The 23251-nt window shown below is 39.6% G+C and overlaps 1 protein-coding gene across 1 annotated transcript in view; it reads right to left on the minus strand.

Moving 5' to 3' along the window:
* LOC103352041 (complement C5) overlaps positions 1–23251 on the minus strand; it is a 54898-nt gene that overhangs the window by 5869 nt on the left and 25778 nt on the right. Inside the window, 4 exon segments of the mRNA XM_089301775.1 lie at positions 1388–1461; positions 10593–10677; positions 13507–13695; positions 16966–17028. Coding sequence (XP_089157901.1) covers positions 1388–1461; positions 10593–10677; positions 13507–13695; positions 16966–17028 — 411 coding nt within the window.

Genomic DNA, 23251 nt, shown 5'->3' on the forward strand with positions numbered 1-23251 from the left:
TCCAGTCCAGCTCACTCTTAATGTGCCTGGGAAAGCAGCTGTAGATGACCCAAATACTTGGGCCCCTGCATCCATATGGGAGACTTGAAAGAAGTTCTTGATCCTGGCTTTAGATTGGCCCAGCTCCAGCCATGTATATCATATATATATGTATGTACATATATACACACATATATATGATATCATATATATGTATATATATCATATATGTGCGTATACATATATATCATATATATGTGTATATATATCAAAGAAACAACTTGCCTTTTTAAACATAACTTCAATGCTATTATCACACCCCAAAAAGTCAATAGTAATTTCTTAGTATCATCAAATATTCAGCTGGTAGTTATATTTCCCCCAGTATCTCATGAACTTTTAAAATAAAGTAGAAGTGGAATAGTTTCTGCTAGTTCTAGAGTAATTTCCTTTAAGGTACAAAAGTAAAAATATTAATTATATACCAACAACTTTTCTAGATTCAGTCCGTTCTGCTATAGGTATATGCCTGAATGTTAATTAATTCATAATGAATGGTACTTGGGAAATGAAAGGAATGTATTACATTGATTCATATGCATTTTTCTAGCATATTAATATTTTTTACCACTATCTAAAGCAGCTGAACACAAAGGCCACTACCTAGTGGAATGCTGCCAGAAATGAGAAGTGGAGTCCTACAACAAGAGGCCCATTCTCCCTACACTTTCTTGGCTCACTTTGGTCATCAGACTCCCAGATCTTTTGCATTTAGTTATGTCCATAATTCAGCAGCCTCAGCCTTCCTCACACCTCCTTATGTCAAGCTACCTTCAACTTCTATTTTTTTAGGTAAATTATTGTGCTTTTAGAATTTAGTATCATTGTAACTTTATCAGGATTGTTATTCTTTGGTGGTGGTAGTTATTGTTGATGATGCAGTGGTTAGAAAGTTGCATTGGTTTTTAGCAGCCTGCCCTAATGCTATTTTTCATCATAACAGAAAGGTCATTAATTATTATAGAACTTACTAGGCAGGTTAAAATATTAAGTTTGTGAGCAATAAAATAAATATTTTTAAAAATTATTTATAAGTGGTATTGATTTGCAATGTGACCTATAATTTGGGAGAGAACTCAGGAATGCATTCCATTGTTAAACCCCAGCAAATCAGAAAGGTTTTAGGGAAATGGAACCCTGAAATTATTGCTCACAAACTGATGGCTTATAAATATATTACATGGTCAAAATATGGTCAAAGACATAGTTTTTTTTTTTAATCCAAGATTATGAGAGCATAAAATATGCTAATACCAAAGTCCTGGTTGAAATGTCAATAAAATAAAAATAGATTAAAATGAATATACTACTCCTTATTTCAACATCATATAGCACATCAGCTACTTACCTTTATTTGTAATGCCAACACCTTGAATTTCCCAGGTAGTTGGTAAATCAGGTAGCACCAATTTTAGCTGATGCCTAGAAGATAAAATGTTTCATAGTCATTGAATGCAGGTGAACCTTGATTAACTTGAATCAACTTATCATGCTCTATTAATCAGAATATTTGTGCTTTTCTAATATGGTCTCTTAAGGCAAATCACAAAGAAGTAAGCTTAAATCACTGGCCATGAGTGGAGATGAGTTTAAGAAAAGATGAAAGGTCACAGGGTAGATGTGGGCATTGACCTAGCATTTAAGCTGCTGACTGGGATGCCTGCATCCTGCACCAGAGTGCCTGCATTCAATACCAGGTGGACTTCTGACTCCAGGTTCCCTGAGGGGCAGAGGTGATGGTTCAAGTAGTTGGGTTCCTGCCACCCATATGGAAGACTTGGATTATGTTCTGATTGTTGGTTTTAGCCTGTGGCATTATGGGTATCTGATAGTAAACGAAGATGGAAGTTTTTTGTCTATCTCTCTGCCTCTATCTCTCTGACTCTCAAATAAATAACAAAACTGAACAACAGAGGATAATAGGGTCTCTTACATATTCAGAACAAATAATATATATTTTAAAAAAGTTGAAGCATATGGAGTTCTCATTTGTGTAAGTCAAATATGTTCGAATACAGGCAGATAAATATGGTTCAACAAAATACATACTCCTGGAGTTCCAAAATGGCAGAGTAGGAAGGGAGCTTACTGCTCTAGTCCAGGAGAAGATAGTTTTTTAAAAAAAGTGGCGATAGTGTAGTTTCAGGGAAGAGTTAGGGAAAAAACAGCAGAGGAAATTCTACCGAAATTAGAGGGACACAGTAGACCTATGTGGAGGGCATGGGCGCCCACAACTTGGGACTCCAACATCCGAGAGCCTATGCACCAGCGCTGGAAAGTGAGGTGAGATCAGACCACAGCAGCCCAAGCCACTGCTGAAAAAGCAGCAGGAAGAGCCTAGAGGGAACCAGGCTTGGAGCTCTGTGGGGGTAAGTGTACCAGCCAAACTACAGGAGAAAAAAAGAGCGGAGGGGAGGGGAGGGGAGGGGAGGGGAGGGGAGGGAAGGGAAAGGAAAGGAAAGGAAAGGAAAGGAAAGGAAAGGAAAGGAAAGGAAAGGAAAGGAAAAAGAAAAGGGTGGGATGGACACATTTCTCTCTCCCCAATCACTTTACAAAGGCATACTGTAACAAGCCAATAGAGCAGGAGCCATTTTGGACATATGTAACAGCTGTGCCAGCTTGTGTCTGCACCCAGCAATCAGATGAGTCGAGATTCCTGACTCTGGTGGGGAGAACTAACAGAGGGCTAGGAACTTATGACTGTGTAAAGCTTCTGAACTGGGACTGTGAAAAAATTTGAGGGTGTGTGGGAGGACTCATGGTGTGGCTGGGACTTTGGGCAGTTTCAGTGGGAGATTCCACACACGTGGGGGTTCCTAGTTACCTGGTGAGAGACACTGCTGGGGAATCTGAACTTACACTGGGGACTGCACAGATCCTTTGTGTGGTCCTTGGGACAGAAAGGACAAATATTATACACACTGGGGCTAGCACTCAGGCTCTGGTCTCCATTGAAGAGAGCTCAGCTGAGAAGAATATACCTCCCTTCTGATTAACAGAGATTGATTTGCCATGCCAAACCCGGGTGTGTCACCTTAGGCATGCCCTTAACCCTGGAGAACTGAACAGAGCTTTCTGGCCACACCCACTACAAGCCTCTAGAGATTCACTGAAAGCAGATATTCCACTTATCTACAGAGTCACAGTACAATGATAAAAGCCGCCACAGCAAAAAAAAAAAAAAAAAAAAAAAAAAAGTAAAGAAGAAGAAGGATAAGGAGGAGGAGGAGGAGGGAGAGGAGGAGGAGGAGGAGGAGGAGGAAGGAGAGTTATCTCCACAAATGCCGAACAACAAACACAGCAATCCAGGAAACAAGAATAAGGAAGACAACATGACGCCCACAAAAGAACATGACACTTCAATACTAGATTGTGAAAATGAGGAGATAGAAGAAATGCAAGAAATGGAACCCAAAAAATTGATCATAAGATGACATAGAAGTAATCAAAAGCAATGCACGAACTACTGAAATCCATGCAGTATATGAAAGAAAATTTCTCCCATGAAATTGAGATCTTAAAGAAGAACCAAAATGAAATGAAAAATTCAATAGAATATGAAATTGAGATCTTAAAGAGAAATAGAAATGAAGAAATCAATAGAACAAATAAAAAATGCAGTGGAGAGCCTTAAAAACACAATTGGTGAAGCAGAAGAGAGAATATCGGACTTAGAAGACAAAACACAGGAAAGTATACAGTTAAACCAAAGACAAGAAGAGGAAATTAGAAAATTAAAAAACACTGTTGGGAATCTACAGGATACTATAAAAAAATACCTATCATATCGGTTCTAGGAGTTCCTGAAAGCATGGAGAGAAAGAAAGGATTAGAAGGCCTTTTTCAGTGAAAAATAGCAGAAAACTTCCCAGGTTTGGAGAAAGAAAGAGCCATCCAAGTACAGGAAGCAAACAGAACTCAAAATAGACATGACCAGAAAAGATCCTCATCATGACACATTGTAGTCAAACTCACCACAATGAAACATAAAGAGAAGATTCAAAATGTGTACAAAAGGAACACCAGACTACTTTTAGAGGACCTCCAATTACACTCACAGCAGACTTCTCATCAGAAGCCCTACAGGCTAGGAGAGAATGGTGAGATATAGCCCAAGACTTAAGAGAAAAAAACTGTCATCCCAGAATATTATACCTTGCAAAGCTCTCTTTTGTGAATGAAGGTGAAATAAAGACCTCCCGGCCGGCGCCGTGGTTCAACAGGCTAATCCTCCGCCTTGCAGCGCCGGCACACCGGGTTCTTGTCCTGGTTGGGGCACCAGATTCTGCACCGGTTGCCCCTCTTCCAGGCCAGCTCTCTGCTGTGGCCAGGGAGTGCAGTGGAGGATGGCCCAAGTGCTTGGGCCCTGCACCCCATGGGAGACCAGGATAAGCACCTGGCTCCTGCCATCAGATCAGCGCAGTGCGCCGGCCGCAGCACGCTGGCCTTGGCGGCCATTGGAGGGTGAACCAACGGCAAAAGGAAGACCTTTCTCTCTGTCTCTCTCTCTCACTGTCCACTCTGCCTGTAAAAAAGAAAAAAGAAAGAAAGAAAGAAAGATAGATAGATAGATAGATAGATAGATAGATAGATAGATAGATGTGGGGAGCAGGGCCCTGTGGGGAGCAGGGCCCATCTCCCGCAACATGGCAAAATAAGACGAGACTAGACTACTGAGACTATTGAGACTAACTCTCTGCACCTGATCTCCCACCATATGGCGCTGAGAGGGAGTAAACAAATCTTACACAGCTGCTTCGTTAATTAGCTGATTCTTGATCCAACCTGTGATTGGAGAACAGCGTGCTCAGCACATGGGCAGCAGAGCACGGATTGGTGGGAGAGGACTATAAAGGCGAGATAGAAGTGGCATAGGGGGATTTGCTTATGTGCCACGAGGCGCCGCAGACATCTCACACCACGCGCCTAAAGAATAACAAGAATGCGGATACACACCAAGTGGAATGTGGTTAGAATGCGGTTAGCACAGGAGCAAACTTGAGCGCACAACGCAGAGTCATTTGCTTAAACAACAGCGTCCGGTCCGGTGTCATTCTCCCGCAAGCCCGCGGAGGAGCGACAAAAGAAAGAAAGAACATTCCTCAACAAATCAAGGCAATTTATGACAAACCCACAGCCAGCATCATATTGAATAGGGAAAAGTTGGAAGCATTTCCACTGAGGTCCGGTACAAGACAAGGATGCCCACTGTCAGTATTGCTATTCAATATAGTCCTAGAAATTTTAGCCAGAGCCATTAGGCAAGAAAATAAATCAAATTATCCCTATTTGCAGATGACATGATTCTTTATTTAGGGGATCCAAAGAACTCCACTAAAAGACTACTGGAACTCATAGAAGAGTTTGGTAAAGTAGCAGGATATAAAATCAATGCACAAAAATCAACAACCATTGTATACATAGACAATGCCACAAGTGAGAAAGAACTTCTAAAATCAAATACCTTGGAATAAACTTAATCAAGATGTCAAAGATCTCTATGATGAGAATTACAAAACATTAAAGAAATAAATAGAAGATAAAAAAGAAGACCTAAATGAAAGATTTCTGAGAGTGAGATCCCAGTAGAAAGAACAGGGCCATCAAAGAAGGAGGTACCTTTCTCTGAAGGGAGGAGAGAAATTCCACTTTGACTATGACCTTGTCTGAATATGATCGAAGTTGGCGAACTCAAAAGGCTTCCATAGCTTTGGCAACTCATGACTAGAGCCTATGGAGATTATTCACGCCATAAACAAGAGTGTCAAATTGTTAAGTCAACAACAGGAGTCACTGTGTACTTACTCCTCATATGGGATCTCTGTCCTTAATGTGTTGTCCAATGTGAAGTAATGCTATAACTAGTACTGAAACAGTATTTTACACTTTATGTTCTGTGTGGGTGCAAACTGATGAAATCTTTACTTAATATATAGTTAATTGATCTTCTGTATATAAAGATAATTGAAAATGAATCTTGATGTGAATGGAATGGGAGAGGGAGCGGGAGATGGGAGGGGTGCGAGTGGGAGGGAAGTTATGGGGGGGGCATTGTAATCCATAAACTGTACTTTGGAAATTTATATTTACTAAATAAAAGTTAAAAAAAAGAAATAGAAGATAAAAAATAACAGAATAATCTTCCATGTTCATGGATTGGCAGAATCAATATCATCAAAATGTCCATTCTTCCAAAAGCAATTTACAGGTTCAATGCCAATCAAAATCCCAAAGATATTCTTCTCAGATCTAGAAAAAATGATACTGAAATTCATATGGAGACACAGGAGACTTTGAATAGCTAAAGCAATCTTACACAATAAAACAAAGCCAGAGGCATCACAATATCAGATTTCAAGACATACTACAGGGCTGTTATAACCAAAACAACCTGGTACTGGTACAAAAACAGATGGATAGACCAATGGAACAGAAAAGAAACACCAGAAATCAATCCAAACATCTAGATCCAACTTTTATTTGATTAGGGAGATGAAACTAATTCCTGGAGCAATGACAGCAGATTCAACAAGCAGTGCTAGGAAAACTAAATCTCCACATGCAGAAGTATGAGGCAAGACCTCTACCTTACACCTTACACAAAAATCCACTCAACATGGATTAAAGATCTAAATCTAAACCCAACACTATCAAATTATTACAGAACATTAGAGAAACCCTGCAAGATGTTGGCATAGGCAAAGACTTCTTGGAAAAGACCCCAGAAGCACAGGCAGCCATATCCAAAATTAACAACTGGGATTAAATCAAATTTAGAAGTTTCTGTATGGCAAAGTGACAGGAAAGTGAAGAGCAACCAACAGAATGGGAGAAATTATTTGCAAACTAGGCAACCGATAAAGGATTAATAACCAGAATCTACAAAGAGGTCAAGGAACTCCACAACAACAAAACAAAGAACCCACTTAAGAGATGGGCCAAGGACCTAAATAGACATTTTTCAAAAGAGGAAATCCAAATGGCCAACAGATACAAGAAAAAATGTTCAGGATCACTAGCTGTCAGTCAAATGCAAATCAAAACCACAGTGAAGTTTCACCTCACTCCAGTTAGAATGGCTTTCATACAGAAATCAACAAACAACAAATGCTGGCAAGGATGTGGGGAAAAGGGTAAACTTATCCACTGTTGGTGGGGATGCGAACTGGTAAAGCTACTATGGAAGACAGTTTGAAGATACCTCAGAAATCTGAATATAGCCCTACCATACGACCCAGCCATCTCATGCCTTGGAATAGACCCAAGGGAAATTAAATTGGCAAATAAAAGAGCTATCTGAACCTCCATGTATATTTTAGCTCAATTCACAATAACTAAGACATGGAATTGACCTAAATGCCTGTTAACAGATGACTGGATTAAAAAATTATGGGATATGTATTCTATGGAATACAATACAGCAGTAAAAAAAAGGAAATCCAGTCATTTGCAACAAAATGGAGGAATCTGGAAAACATCATACTGAGTGAAATAAGCCACTCCCAAAGGGACAAATATCGTATTTTCTCCCTAATCAGTGATAACTAACTGAGCACCTAAAAGGAAACCTAAAGAAGCAAAACTGACACTATGAGAAGCAGTGACTTGATCAGCCCTTGTCCTGTTGAGGAACAGTTTACTATTTTATTCTTTTCAGTGTTTTTTTTTCTACTTACGTTGAACTCTTTACTTAACATAGAATTATTCTTAGGTGTTTACATCCAAATGAAAATTGATACCTGTAAAACGTAAGAGTGGGAATAAGGGTGGGAGGAGATGTACAGTTTGGTACATGTTCCCACAGACTTACACCTAAGGGTAAAGCTAAAAACTTGACATGAGACTTCAAATCCCATTAAGTTGTCAGGTACTAATGCCATTATGCTAGTTAAAGTGATCACTTTAAGTGCATAAATGATCATAAAGATAGGAATAAGTATCAAAGGGATCACATAAATAAGACCAAGTGTCTGCTAATAACAATAGAATTAAAAAGAAGAAAATGATCCAACACGGGAAGCATGACACACAACAGACTCATATAATGACAAATGTCCTAAATATACTCTGGCCTCAAAATCAGCCCATGAGAGCATTTCAGGTATGGAAAGCCAAGACACTGTGGCAAAAAAATGACCTAAATGAAAGATTTCTGTGAATGAGATCCAGGTGGGAGGCAGGGGCCAAAGAAAAAGGAGGTACCTTTCTCTGAAGGGAGGAGAGAACTTCCACTTTGATTATGGCCTTGTCTAAATAATTTCGGAGTTTGTGGACTCAAGAGGCTTCCATAGTCTTGGTAGCTCATGGCAAGAGCCTCGGGTGCTCACCAACATCATAAAAAAAAGAGCGTCAGTTGTTTAATCAATAACAGGAGTCACTGTGCATTTGCTCCCCATGTAGGACCTCTGTCCTTAATGAGTTGTACTATGAGAATTAATAGTAAAACTTGTATTCAAACAGTACTTTATACTTTGTGTGTCTGTGTGGGTGCAAACTGTTGAAATCTTTACTTAGTATAGTGTTGATCTTCTGTATATAAAGATAATTAAAAATGGATCTTAATGAAGAATGGGATGGGAGAGGGACTAGGAGGTGGGATGGGAATGGGGGTGGGAGGGCAGGGATGGGGGGAAGAACTGCTATCTTCCAAAAAGCTGTACCTATAAAATTTATATTCATTAAATAAAAGCTTTCTAAAAAAATAAACAAAATACATACTCCCATGTTTTGTCTTCATTACCCAACTTTTACAATAAGGACTTTAAAGGACTTTGATTATCAAATGAAAATTAAATTATATTCAGTGAATCCTAAGAAAACTGAAGTATATAAAATGGTTAAAAACAAAGGAATGTTCAGAAACAAGAGATCCATTAGTTAATTTAGCTATTCCATGGATGATTCGTGTCTATCAGATACAAGATACATTCTTGAGGCTAAACATCAGAATAAATAACAAAGATTCTGCCTTCAAGGAATTTACTCCAAAAGAGGAAGGAAATACATAGAGGATAGTAAAATGTTTCAATAGGTGCATGTATAAGCTAAAGTATGAATGCAGCAAAACTATGTATTTTGGGGGAGTCACTCTGGATAATTCAAAATTTGAATTGGGTTGCTATAAGTGAAATGGGGTTTGTCAGGAGTAGAGGACTAATAAAGTGGATTTCCAGCAAAGGTATGAAGATAGCAAGGTATTTATTATTGGAACAAACAATAGGGTGTGTTAGCAAGAACTGGTGCTAACGAAGCAGGAGCTGTGGCAAGAACCAGTAGATGAGGGTGAATAAATCTACATAGATTTGGGGGAGTAGGTCATGGAGAAGTAATATTAGGTATGCAAGTGGCATGGCCAGACTTGGGCTTTAATATAAGCACTTGAGCGTCTGTATCTGGAAAATGAATTAGAGTAGAGACGTGAACAAGTCTACAGTCAGGGAGAATAAAAGATGTTGTTGGACATCAAGCAAGTTGTGATAACTAAACACAAGCCAGGGGCCAGTGCTGTGGCACAGCAGGTTAAAGCACTGGCCTACAGCACCAGCATCCCATATGGGCTGCTCCACTTCTGATCTAGCTCCTGGCTAATGTGCTTGGGAAAACAGCAGTGGTTGGCCCAAGTCCTTGGACTCCTGCACCCAAGTGGGAGACCAGGAAGAAGCTCCTGGCTCCTGGCTTCAGATTGGCTCAGCTCCTGGCCATTGCAGCCATTTCGGGAGTGAACCAGCGAAGAGAAGACCCCTTTCTCTCTCTCTCTGTAACTCTTTCAAATAAATAAAATAAATCTTAAAAAAACCACAATGATTTCTGAAGCCTTATGGCTAGTTAATATTTTACAAAGTGTATTTATGGTATGGGGAAAATATTGGGTCTTTTGTGTGTTATATAGAAATATAGCATTGGAAATATCTGCCAAAATGGAAAATTTACATTGTTAGAGAGTTTATTATAAAGAGACTATCTGGAAAGAGTGAAATAATTATGTAAAAGAGCAAAGCTTAAATATCACCCCAAGCTACATGCTCAGTAAAATTTTGAGGTGGGGCCGGCACTGCGGCTCAGCAGGTTAAAGCCCCAGCCTGCAGTGCCAGCATCCCATATGGACATGGTTTTGAGTCCCAGCTGCTCCACTTCCAATCCAGCTCCTGGAGAAGCAGTAGAAGATGATCCAAATCCTTGGGCCCCTGCACCCACATGGGAGACCCAGACGAAGCTCCTGGCTCTTGCCTTTGGATCAGCTCAGCTCTAGCTCAGCTCTGTTGCAGCCATTTGGAGAGTGAACCAGAAGATGGAAGACCTCTCTTTGTCTTTCAAATAAATGATGTAAACCTTTAAAAATTTTTGAGGTAACTGAAATGGTTTTCTTTTGCAAAGAGCCTTAATTTTTGGTTAACTCAGGTACCAAAGGAAAAACCAATAACTAAACAAATAAACCTTGATCAACTATCAGTGATATTGTTGATTATCAAAGAAAGCCCTGAAAGAATAAAAGACCTTATATTTATTATATTTTGATGCTTCAACAATTTCAAAAGAAAATAGTCTTAAAATACCTTTTAGAGATATGATATACTTCCCATAACCAGTTTTCTAAAACATTTCTTCTAACAACTGGCACTGATACTGAGTACATCACTGCTGCTAAAATAGAAAAATGAAAACACGTTAAACATAAATTTATAATAGAATAATATATCATAGACTTTTATGTTGGAGCAGGATGGTTAACTTTTAGCTATAAAAAATAAAAATTATAGAGAATTAAATCAGGAAAACCAAAGAGAATGATAATATGGTATTGAAAATAAATGGTTAATTTAAATGTTAGAAAAAGGGCAACCAAAAACCTAAAGAAAGTACATGGGAGAGATTGAAGGATTATATAAAGAGAAAGCAATAAAATAGAACACAGTTATAGGTTCAATAAACAAAACTAAAAGGTGTTTCTCAGTAAAGATTAATACAACAGAGAAAATTTTGGCAAGTCTGATAGGAAGTAAAGAGAACTCAAACTGGGGTAGGCATCTGAGTTGGCAGTTAAGACACAGACTGGGATATCTGCATGTCACATCCACGAGTGCCTGGGTTCAAGTCCCAGCTCTGCTTCCGACTGCAGTATCCTGATAATGTGCAACCTTGATGAGGAAAGTCTTTCTAATATGAAAGCAACTCCAGAAGCTGTATGCAGATTTGACCACATAACTATTAAACACTCCTGATATCATAAACAATATTTTAAAAAATGGGTTGGGGCCAGAGTTGTGGCATAGTGGATTAAGCCATCACCTGTGATGCCAGCATCCTTTATGGGCACTGGTTTGAGTTCTGGCTGCTCAACTTACTATTCAGCTCCCTGCTAATGCTCCTGGGAGGGCAGCAGGAGATGGTCCAAGTCTCTGGTCCCCTGCATCCATGTGGGAGACTGGATGAAGCTCCTGGCTCTTGGTTTTGACCTGGCCCAGCCTTGGCTGACATGGCTGGCCCCTAAATGTTTATTCTTAAATGTTTGGTTGATTTTCCTCTAAATTTTTTGTTGGCCTTTTTAAAACCTATAGATAGGGGCTGGCACTGTGGCGCACTGGGTTAAAGCCCTGGCCTGAAGCGCCAGCATCCCATATGGGCGCTGGTTCTAGTCCCGGCTGCTCCTCTTCCAATCCAGCTCCCTGCTATGGCCTGGAAAAGCAGTGGAAGATGGCCCAAGTCCTTGGGCCCCTGAACCCACGTGGGAGACCTGGAGGAATCTCCTGGCTCCTGGCTTTGCATCGGCACAGCTCCGGCCATTGCAGCCACCAGCAGTGAACCAGCAGGTGGAAGACCGCTCTGTCTCTACCTCTCTCTGTAACTCTTTCAAATAAATAAAATAAATCTTTAAAGAAAAAAACCTATAGATAAATTGCTTTCATTTTTAGGTCATGAAAATAAGTATATTCATAAATTATTGGAGGATTTCTCTACAATAGCATTATTATTAAGGACTTAAGATAAATTTTATATTATAATGTACTTTCCAGATATTATTATATACTTTTACAAATTCATGGAAAGGCATTTTCTATAAGTCATTTTACTTTTTTCAGTACAATATTTATCTAAAATTGCAATAGTATTCTTAGTTATTCTCTGCTTTAACTTGTATGATCTCCCAAGCAGTACATTTAAACAGACTGAAAAATAAAACAAAATAACAGGTTAAATGGGGCAGTAACATTACAAAATAAGTTGTACTCATCATTCTTTTCCATGTAAATCATGGAAAACTGAACTAAAAGAAATTATTTTCCATGAATGCTTAATGGGGTTCCTTTTACTACTTGTTAATTATAATTTGTGGTGAAATCAAGAATAATATTTTGGGGCCAGCATTCTGGCACAGAGGGAAAAGGCACTGTCTGCGACACCGGTATCCCTGATGGGCACCAGTAGCGGACCAGCTGCTCCACTTCCAATCCAACCTTTTGGTAATGGCCTGGGAAAAGCAGTGGAGGATGGCCCATGTGCTTGGGACCCTGCCACCCATGTGGAAGACACGGAAGATGCTCCTGGCTTTGGCCTGGCCCAGCCCTAACTGTTGTGGCCATCTGGAGAGGAACCAACAGATGGAAGACCAATCTCTCTCACTGTCTCTCCCTATCTGTAACTCTGATTTTAAATAAATAAGTAAATCTTAAAAAAAATAAGAATAATGTTTTGAATCTTGAACATATCCTAGTGTCTTTTGTAAGATTTGAAGCAGCATGCTGTGTGGCCAGTGAAGTCTATACAAAATGAATACCACAGAATCATTTAACCAGGTATTTCCTTTCACAAATGATCTGGTTTGAATATGATTTGATCCCCTGAAAGGCATGTTGATGTTTAATCCCCACTAGGAGGTGTTAGGAGGGTGGAAGCTAAGTGTGATGATGATACTGTTCAGAGGTAAGGAGTCTGGAAGGTGAATAGGATCAGATAAGGTCATCAGGGTGGAACCTCCATGACTGAATTACTACCGACAGCTTCACAGAAAGAGAAAGACCAGAACAGACAAACACTCAGGCATGAACTCCCTGTCTCTTGTCATACTAAGCCCTGCAGAGCCTCTCGAATCTGCTAGAGTTCCTTAACCTTGCACCTGCAGTCATGAGCCAAAATAAACCTCTTTTCTTTATGAAGTTACCCAGTTTCAGGTATTTTGCTGTAGTGATGCAAATCAGACTAATACAACAAATTAGCTGTTAAGGATAAACAAAGTCCTAGGACCACTACATAGTTGAGTTAGTGGTGATGTTGGGACTAATGGTACCCAAGCTAGTATTATTGCCACTGTCTGTTTTTTTTTTTTTAATTTTTTTAGCCAAAATACTTGAGTTTATAATTCAGTCTTTGTACATTAAATCAAATTTGGAAGTACTTTTTCCCATGGCAGCACAAATTCCACATGGCACCCTCCTGCTGTATTACACATGGAGAAGGAGTGTTCACACGTACGTTCTGATAATCCTAAGATCCAACTCTTGTGATGGTTCATACTGTTCCACCGGTTACAGCACTCAGAGAAAGCTCTGGCACACTTTGGTCCAATGGTAATACGCATAGCTCTCTCCTCACAGCTCTCCTCACTTAGTCGAGTTCCATCGTAACAGCATTTCTTGATCACGCGGTGTTTGAATCAGGAGGCTGAGAAGATAATACAAATGCTCTTAGCCAAGTACCTATTCAAAGTCTCCAGCCCGACTTACAAACAATGGTTCATCTTATTCCATGGTGCCCCGTGCCTCACTCCATTTACTACCATTGGTCAGCCAGCCCCAGCTGGAACAACTCCTGGAATAGGAAACTGCTTCCTGTGCCAGTAGCCTATTCCATTTCAGAGAGCCCTAACTGTCGAAAAATTCTTCCTAACATATTCTAAACCAAAATCTAGCTCCTATTACCTGTACTCTTTTTGGTACATGAGGTAATTATTCTTGTGCAAAAAACCAACACAATCAGGATTTCCTCAAATATATAAAGATAGTCATCACAACCAGCTAAGTCTTATTCTTTCTCTGTGATAAGTCCTGAAATTTAGTATTCCTTTAAAATTTATATGATGAAATTTTGTGTCCCATAAAAAGTGATATGACCAAATGCCATGGTAAAAAAAGGAGGATTGGGCAGGTGCTGCGGTGTAGTGGGTAAAGCTGCCACCTACAGTACCAGTATCCCATATGGGTGCCGGTTCAAGTTCCAGCTGCTCCAGTTCCAGTCCAGCTCCCTGCTACGGCCTGGGAAAGCAGTAGAGGGTGGCCCAAGTCCTTGGGCCCCTGTACCTGCATGAGAGACCTGAAAGAAGCTCCTGGCTTCAGATTGACTCATTTCTGGCCATTGGGGCCATTTGGGAAGTGAACCAGCAGATGGAAGACCTCTCTCTCTCTCTCTCTCTCTCTCTCTCTCTCTCTCTCTTCCTCTCTTTCTCTCTTTCTCTCTCTGCCTCTCAAATAAATAAATCAATCCTAAAAAAAGGAGAGATCTTTGGAAGATTATTAATTAGTGAGGTACAGCCCTCATAAAAGAGAACAGTGCCTTATAAAAGGGACCCCAAAAAGTTCTCTCACACAATTCTCTTTCTGCCATAAAAGATACAAAGAGTAGCTGGAATCTGCAGTCTGGAAGAAGGCCTGTACCAGAACCAGCCATGGGGCCCTGATCTCAGTTTCCAGCCCCAAGAACTACAAGAAATAAATTTGTGTTATTTATAAGCCACCCTATACAGCTACCTGAATTGACTATGATACACCATTAGACATCCCCAGAGCTCTTGTTTTTTTTTTTTAAATATTTATTTTATTTATTTTAAAGACAGAGTTACAGAGAGAGGTAGAGCTAGAGAGAAAAATAGAGAGGTCTCCCATCCACTGGTTCACTCCCCAAATGACCACAACGGCCAGAGCTGAGCTGATCTGAAGCCAGGAGCCAGGAGTTTCTTCCAGGTCTCCCACACAGGTGCGGGGGCCCAAGGACTTGGGTCATCTTCTATTGCTTTCCTAGGCCATAGCAGAGAGCTGGATCAGAAGTGGAACTGCTGAGACTCAAACCAGCACCTACTGTGGTGTAGTGGGTAAGGCTCCGCCTGCAGTGCCAGCATCCCATATGGGCACTGGTTCAAGTCCCGGCTGCTCCACTTCCGATCCAGATCTCTGCTGTGGTCTGGGAAAGCAGTAAAAGATGGCCCAAGTCCTTGGGCCCCTGCACCTGCATAGGAGACCTGGAAGAAGCTCCTGGCTTCTGCCTATGGATTGGCGCAGCTCCAGCTGTTGCAGCCAATTGGGGAGTGAACCAGCGGATGGAAGACCTCTCTCTCTCTGTCTCTCCTCTCTCTGTGTTACTCCGATTTTCAAATAAATAAATAAATCTTTAAAAAAAAAAAAAAGTGCCCATATGGGATGCTGGCGCTGCAGGCCAGGGCTTTAATCTGCTGCACCATTGTGCCGACTCCCTGGAGCTTTTTAAATTAGACCTTGTTTTCATGTAATATAATTGGTTTCAAAGTCCTCATATAGTCATTCTTCACCAGACCCTCCTTGCACAAAGGCAGTCAAGTTGTGGTCAGTATGAAACTTAACTGCATATTTGGAAGATCAAGAGCATTTATTTAGATTGTTCTCCCATTTTTTTTCCTAAAAGTTACTGACAGGGTATTCAGACTTCATAGTGACCCTCTCTGTCATTTAGAGATGAGGAAATACAGATATGGAGTGGTCACAGCTCTAAGGGGCAGAGCCAGTGATAGAGCAAGAGGCAGTATCATAACGTAGTCTATTGGACTGCAGTACAGGGGACTGTTCCCCTACTAGTCATTTGAAATTGGTGTGACAGTTTTCAGAAACTGATTTTGCCATAGTAAAATGCTAATCATAATTTCTATCTAGCCTAGGTCAGAGTGTGGGTTTTCCAAGAGGATATTTTAAAAGATTCAAGTAGTTCATGTTACCATTTATTGAGTTCCTCCTGAGCTTAATGATTTACCGATGTGATACCAGTTAATTCTCATAACTCTTTGGGGCAGAAATTGCCCCCATTTTGCAGAAGAAGAATCCTGGCTAAGGTCACATGACTATAAATAGTCAAGCTAAGACCCAAGCCTAGCTTCTGATTCTAAAAACATTGTTCTTTATGTGATGCCTTCTAAAAATGATGTTATTAACATTATTATTATAAAAGCACAGCATCTGTAACCTCTAATCCAGCGTGTATTTTAACACTGGTGTGCCTGAAATTTAAGTGGTGTATCAAAATTAGTTTGCTCTGGTATATCTTCCAAATAATCGGGCTATGGCCTAAATATTAAAACACCAAACAAAAGAGCAAGCAGTGCCCAGTGGAACACAGTGGTCAACAGTACAGGGGTCTCTGTTACCAGTCTGGTCTGGGTTTGAATTTTCCCTATTCCATTTACTACCCATGAGTTGGTCATGTTACTTAACTGTTTTCTACCTCCTTACCCTCATCTGGAATATGAGAAAAATAAAATAACTTACTACATGTGATTTGTTTAAGTATTCAATTATAAAATCTAAATATGTGGTTTCCACAGTGCCTAGCATATAGTAGAGATTCAGAGTATTAGCTACTATTAGTTCATCAGACCTAGCTTTTGGGAGAATTTAATGGAAGTTATACATTTAATTTTTGCACCAGCTACTATGATAGAGTAAAATTATGAACAATTAATAACCAAAGACTATAATTATAGTCTTGGCATGAAGGATATCTATTTTCTTTAGGTTAAGACCATGCGAAATGAGTGTGGATTAATTTGCCCAGAATGCTTTACCCCTGTGGAAAGTAAAGGTTGGAACCGCCTGCAGTTTTTTTCACCTGATCTATATCAAGTTGCTAGAAATGAGAAAATGCAGAATATTCTGGGATATAAATTCATAAATAAAAAGTGAAATGTTGGAGCACCTAGGCTTTCTATTTCCTCTTTGCCATTTCTTCTTGATCTGAGCATTTTCTTCAATAATCCATCTGTCAAAAAAGAAAAGAAAAAAACATCCCTCAAATAAATGCTTCTTTCATATATCTAAGTACTCAAAGCATTTTCAGAGTCATTCCAAGCTCATTTATCAGAGAGCATATTCTATTTCTCATAAGAAATCTGAAATATACCATTACTAAAGAGATATACAGGGGGCCGGTGCTGTGGCCTAGTGGGTAAAGCTGCCATCTGCAGCGCTGGCATCCCATATGGGCTCTGGTTTGAGTCTTAGCTACTCCACTTCTGATCCAGCCCTCTGCTATGGCCTGGGAAAGCAGTGGAGAATGGCCTAAGTCCTTGGGCCCCTGCACCCATGTGGGAGACCCGTAAAAGCTCCTGGCTCCGGGCTTCAGAGGGGCACGGCTCCAGCTGTTGCAGCCATTTGGGGAGTGAACCAGTGGATGGAAGATTTCTCTCTCTCTCTCTCTGTCTCTCTGCCTCTGCCTCTCTCTAACTCTGCGTTTCAAATAAAATAAATAATTCTTTTTTAAAAAAAGAGATACATGATTATTTCTTGATGCCAATGCCACTATTTGAGCTGTAGAACTGTTGTACAACATTGTATCTATAATCAATAACAATGTATTGTAAACAAAAATCCATGCATTTATAGATAATTGATTTTTGACAAAGATGCCAAGAACATATAATGTAGAAAGGACAGTCTATTCAAAAACTGGTATTGGGAGAACTGGACATCCACATTTAAAAGATTGATATTGGCCCCTAATCTAATACCATACACAAAAATCAACTCAAAATGGAGTAGAAGCAGGCATTTAGCACAGTAGGAAGACACCACTTGGGACACCAGTATCCCATGTCAGAGTGCCTGTGTTAGAGTCCTGGCTCCACTTCTGATTCCAGCTTTCTGCTAATGCACATACGAGGAGAAGCAGATGATAGCTCAATTACTTGAGTCCCTACCACTGACATGGTACATCTGAATTGAGCTGCAGATTCCTGGCTTTGGCCTGGACCAGCCTTGGTGTTGTGGGCATATGGGGAGTGAATCAGCAGATGGAAGATCAATATCTCTCTCCCTGCCTATCAGATAAAAAATAATGGATTATGGACTTAAGCATAAGACCTGAAACTGTACAACTACTAGAAGGAAATGAAGAAACCATTTCACTGGTCTTGAAGACAGCAAAAGCCTAGGCCAAAAAAAAAAAAATCCCAAAATAATTAAGTAGGCTTGCATCAGACTAAAAAGTTTCTACATAGCAAAGGAAACAATAAAAAGAGTGAAAAGGAAAGATACAGAATGAAAAAAAAATGTTTACAAATTATATATATGACAATGGGTTAATCTCCAAAATACACAACTCCTACAACTTAAAAAAGCAAATGACCTTATTAAAAATGGGCTAAGGATCTGAATGGACTTTTCCCAAAAGAAGATATAAAAATGCTAACAAATATATGACAAAATGCTTAGCATCAATCACAAATCATCTGAGAAACATAAATCAAAATTACAATGAGATATCACCTTACATATATCAGTATGGCTAATAATAATAATAATAATAATAATACAAGACAACAAGGGTTGGTGAAGATATAGAGATGTTAGAAGCTTTGTAAACTATTTGTGGGAATAATAAAATAGTGCAGCTGCTATGAAAAACCATACTGCTGAAGGATTAAGATGGCACAGTAGGGAGCAGGCTTACCTCTCTAGTCTAGGAGAAGATACCTTTAAAAAAGTGGAGAGAGTGCAGTCTCAGGGAAGAGTTAGGGAGAAAATGGCAGAGGAAACTCCAGGCAAATTAGAGGGACACAGCAGACCTGCTGGGAGGGTGTGAACATGCAAAATTCAGGACCCCAGCAGCCTAGAGCCTCCATACCAGCTTTGGAGAGGTGAGACCAGACTGCAGCAGCCCAAGCAACTGGTGATAAAGTACAGGAAAAGCTGAGAGGGAATCTGGCCTGAAGCCCTGTAGGGGATAGTGTACCTGCCAAACTACAAGAGGGAAAAAAGGTGTGGGGCATGTTTCTCTCTCCCCGATCACCCTGCAATGGTATTCTGTAACAAGCCAATACAGAGCAGGTGCCATTTTGGACATACATAACAGTTGTGCCAGCTTGTGTCCATACCCAGCAACCAGCCTGAGTTTGATGGGGAGAACTGATAGGTGGCTGGGTGTTCATGACTGTGGGAGGCTTGTGTGCCAGGATGTGAAAAAACTGAGACTGCAGGGCTTTGAAAATACTGAGGCTGCGTGGGAAGGCTCAGGGTGTGCCTGGGTCTTTGGGCAGTCACTGTGGGAACCTCCACATGCTCAGGGCTCTCTGGTTCCCTCTTGAGGGATATTGCTAGGGAATCTGCTTACACCAAACTGCACAGATCCTTTGTGTGGTCCTTGTAGAAGTATGGGTGAATATTATACTCACTGGGGCTAGTGCCCAGGCACTGGTTTCCTCTGAGGAAAGGAAATGCGCTGAGTCTATGCCAACAGAAGAAAAAATCTCCCTCTGATTTAAGAAAAGAAGAAGAGGAGGAGGAGATTTACCAAATCCAACCTGGGTGTTACCTTAACACTTCCTTTACCCTGGAGAACTGAATAGAGCTCCCTGGCCACACCCACTACATGCCTCTAGGTATTCCCTGAAAGCAGACACTCCACTAATCCACACAGACACAGCCCAAAGATAAAAACCGCAAAAGCAAAAAAAAAAAAAAAAAAAGAGTATCTTCACAAATGCTGAAGAATAAATGCACCAATTCAGGAAACAAGAATAAGGAACACAACATGACACCCCCAAAAGAATAAAACACTAAAACACTTCAATACTACATTGAGAAAATGAAGAGTTTGAAGAAATGCAAAATATGGAATTCAAACAATTAAATGTAAGATTACATACAAGTGAGGCCAGCACTGTGGCACAGTAGGTTAAGGCCCTGGCCTATGGTGCCAGCATTCCATGTGGGTGCTGGTTTGAGTCCCAGCTGCTCCACTTCTGATCCAGCTTTCTACTGAAAGCATTGGAGGATGGCCCAAGTGCTTGAGCCCTGAACCCACATGGGGGACCTGGAAGGGGCTACTGGCTCTGGGCTTTGGATCAGCTCAACTCTGACCATTGCGGTCATTTGGGAGTAAACCAGCAGAGGGAAGGCCTCTCTCTCTCTCTCTCTCTCTCTCTCTCTGACTCTACCTCTCTAAGTAACTCTTTCAAATAAATAATATAAAATAAAAAGATTACATAGACATAATCAGAAGCAAATGCAATAACTAATGAAATCCATACATGACATGAAAGAAAATTTATCCCATGAAATTGAGATCTCAAAGAGAAAGCAAAATGAAATCTTGAAAATGAAGAATTCAATAGAACAAATAAAAAATGCACTAGAAAGCCTTAACAACAGAATCAGTGAAGCAGAAGAAAGAATATCTGAATTAGAAGACAAATCACAGGAAATTATACAGTCAGACAAAAAAACAAGAAGAGGAAATTAGAAAACTAAAAGCACTGTTGGGAATTTACAGGACATTATCAAACAATCCAACATACAGGTTCTAGAAGTTCCTCAACACATGGAAAGAGAGAAAGGATTAGAAAGCTTTTTAATGAAATAATAACAGAAAAATTCCCTAATTTGGAGAATGAAAGAGACGTCCAAGTATAGGAAGCACATAGAACTCCTAATAAACATGGTACATTGTAATCAAACTCACCATACTAAAACATAAAGAAAAGATTCTAAAATGTGCACAAGAGAAATGGAGGATTATTTTCAGAAGATCTCCAATTAGACTCACAGCCAACTTCAAATCAGAAACTCTACAGGTTAGGAGAGAATGGTGAGATATATTCTAAGTCATAAGGGAAATAAACCTATCAACCTAGAATACTGTACCCCACAAAGCTCTCATTTATGAATGAAGGTGAAATAAAGACATTTCAAAACAAACAGAAACTGGAAGAACTTGTCACAACCCATCTGCCTTGCAAAAGGTGCTCAAGGATGTACTACACACAGAAACACAGAAGGATGGTCATCACTATGAAAGAAGGTAAAGGAAGAAAATTGCCCAATAAAAGTACAAAGGAAATCCGAAGTAAAAAATAGGAATATATATGGAAAAAATGGCAGGCAAAGTTGTTACTTATCAATAGTCACTTTGAATGTAAGGGGCCTCAACTCTTCAGTTAAAAGACAGACTGGCTGAATGGATAAAAAAACAAAACCCATCTATTTGCTGCCTACAAGAAACACATCTCACCAATAAGATGCATGCATGTGAAAAGATAGAAAAAGATATTCCATGCCAACAGAAACCAAAAAGGAGCTGGTGTAGCCATCCTAATATCAGACAAAATAAACTTTAACACAAAAACTGTTAAAAGAGACAAAGAAGGCCACTATGTAATGATTAAGGGATCAATTAAACAGGAAGATATAACAATTATAAATGTATATGCACTTAATTACAGGGCACCTGGCTATTTAAAAGAAATTTTAAGGGACCTAATGGGAGATATAGACTCCAATACAATAGTAATGGGAGGCCTCAATACCCCACTCTCAGCAATGCACAAATCAACCAGACCGAAAATCAGCAAGGAAACAGAGTTAATCTACACTATAGACCAAATAGACCTAACAGATATCTACAGAACTTTCCATTGTACAGTTGCAGAATGCACATTCTTCTCAGCACTGCATGGAACTTATTCTAGGATTAACCACATGCTAGAACTTAAAGCAAGTTTCAGCAAAATAAAAAAAGATCAAAATCACACCATGTATCTTCTCAGATCACAATGGAATGAAGCTGGAAATCAGCAATTCAAGAATATCTAAAACATATGCAAACACATAGAGACTGAACAACATGCTCCTAAATGAACAGTGGGTCACTGAAGAAATCAAAAGTGAAACCAAAAAATCTCAGGAAACAAATGAAGATGTCAATACAACATATCAAAACTTATGGGATACAGCAAAAGCAGTTTTAAGAGAAAAGTTTATAACAGCTGGTGCCTACATCAAGAAATTGGAAAAGCACCAAATAAATGAGATATCAATGCATCTCAGGGATCTAGAAAAACAACAGCAAACCAAACCCAAAACTAGTAGGAAAAAAGAAATAATTAAAATTAGAGAAGAAATCAACAATATTAAAACAAAAAAAGAAACACAAAAGATCAGCAAAATGAAGAGCTGTTTTTTGGGAAAAAAAAAACTGACCCACCACTGGTCCACAAAGCAAAAGAAAAGGAGAGAGAAGACCTAAATTAATAAAATTAGAAATGAAAAAGAAAATGTAATAAGACACCACAGACATAAAAAGAATCATGAGAAATTACTCTAAAGAGCTGTATGCCAACAGATCAGGAAACCCAGAAGAAATAGATAGATTCCTGGACACATACAACCCACCTATATTGAGCCCTAAAGACACAATCTACACAGACCCATAACCAAGATAGAAACTTAATCAGTAATAAAGACCCTTCCAACAAAGAAAGGCCAGGACAGATGGCTTCTTTGCTGAATTCTACCAGACACTTAAAGAAGAACTAACTCTACTTCTCAAGCTATTTGAAACAATTAAAACAGAGGGAATCCTCTCAAATTCTTTCTATTAAGCTAGCATAATCTTAATTTCTAAACCTGAAAAAGATACAGCAGAGAAAGAGAACTACAGACCAATTTCCCTGATGGACATAGATACAAATCCTCAACAAATTTCTAACCAATCAAATCCAACAACACATCAGAAAGATCATTCACCTGGACCAAGTGGGATTTATCCTTGGTATGCAGCAATGGTTCAACATTTGCAAATCTGTGTGCTAGATCACATTAAAATGTGATAGATCACATTTTGAAGAACAAAAACCATATGATCTCAATAGATGCAGAGAAAGCATTTGATAAAATACAACATCCTTTCATGATGAAAACTCTATTCAAATTGGGTATAGAAAGAACATTTCTCAACACAAGGCAGTTTATGACAAACCCACAGCCAGCATCATACTGAATGGGGAAAAGTTGAAAGCATTCCCACTGAGATCCAGTACCAGATGGGGATGCCCACTGTCACCATTGCTATTCAATATAGTCATGGAAGTTTTCGCCAGAGGCATTAAGCAAGAAAAAGAAATCAAAGGGATACAAATTGGGAGGGAGGAATTCAAACTATCCCTGTTTGCAGATGACATGATTCTATATATAGGGGATCCAAAAGA

Source organism: Oryctolagus cuniculus, chromosome 1 (genome assembly GCF_051225735.1).
Source record: "Oryctolagus cuniculus isolate XC-2025 breed Fujian yellow rabbit chromosome 1, ASM5122573v1, whole genome shotgun sequence".
Classification (NCBI taxonomy): domain Eukaryota; kingdom Metazoa; phylum Chordata; class Mammalia; order Lagomorpha; family Leporidae; genus Oryctolagus; species Oryctolagus cuniculus.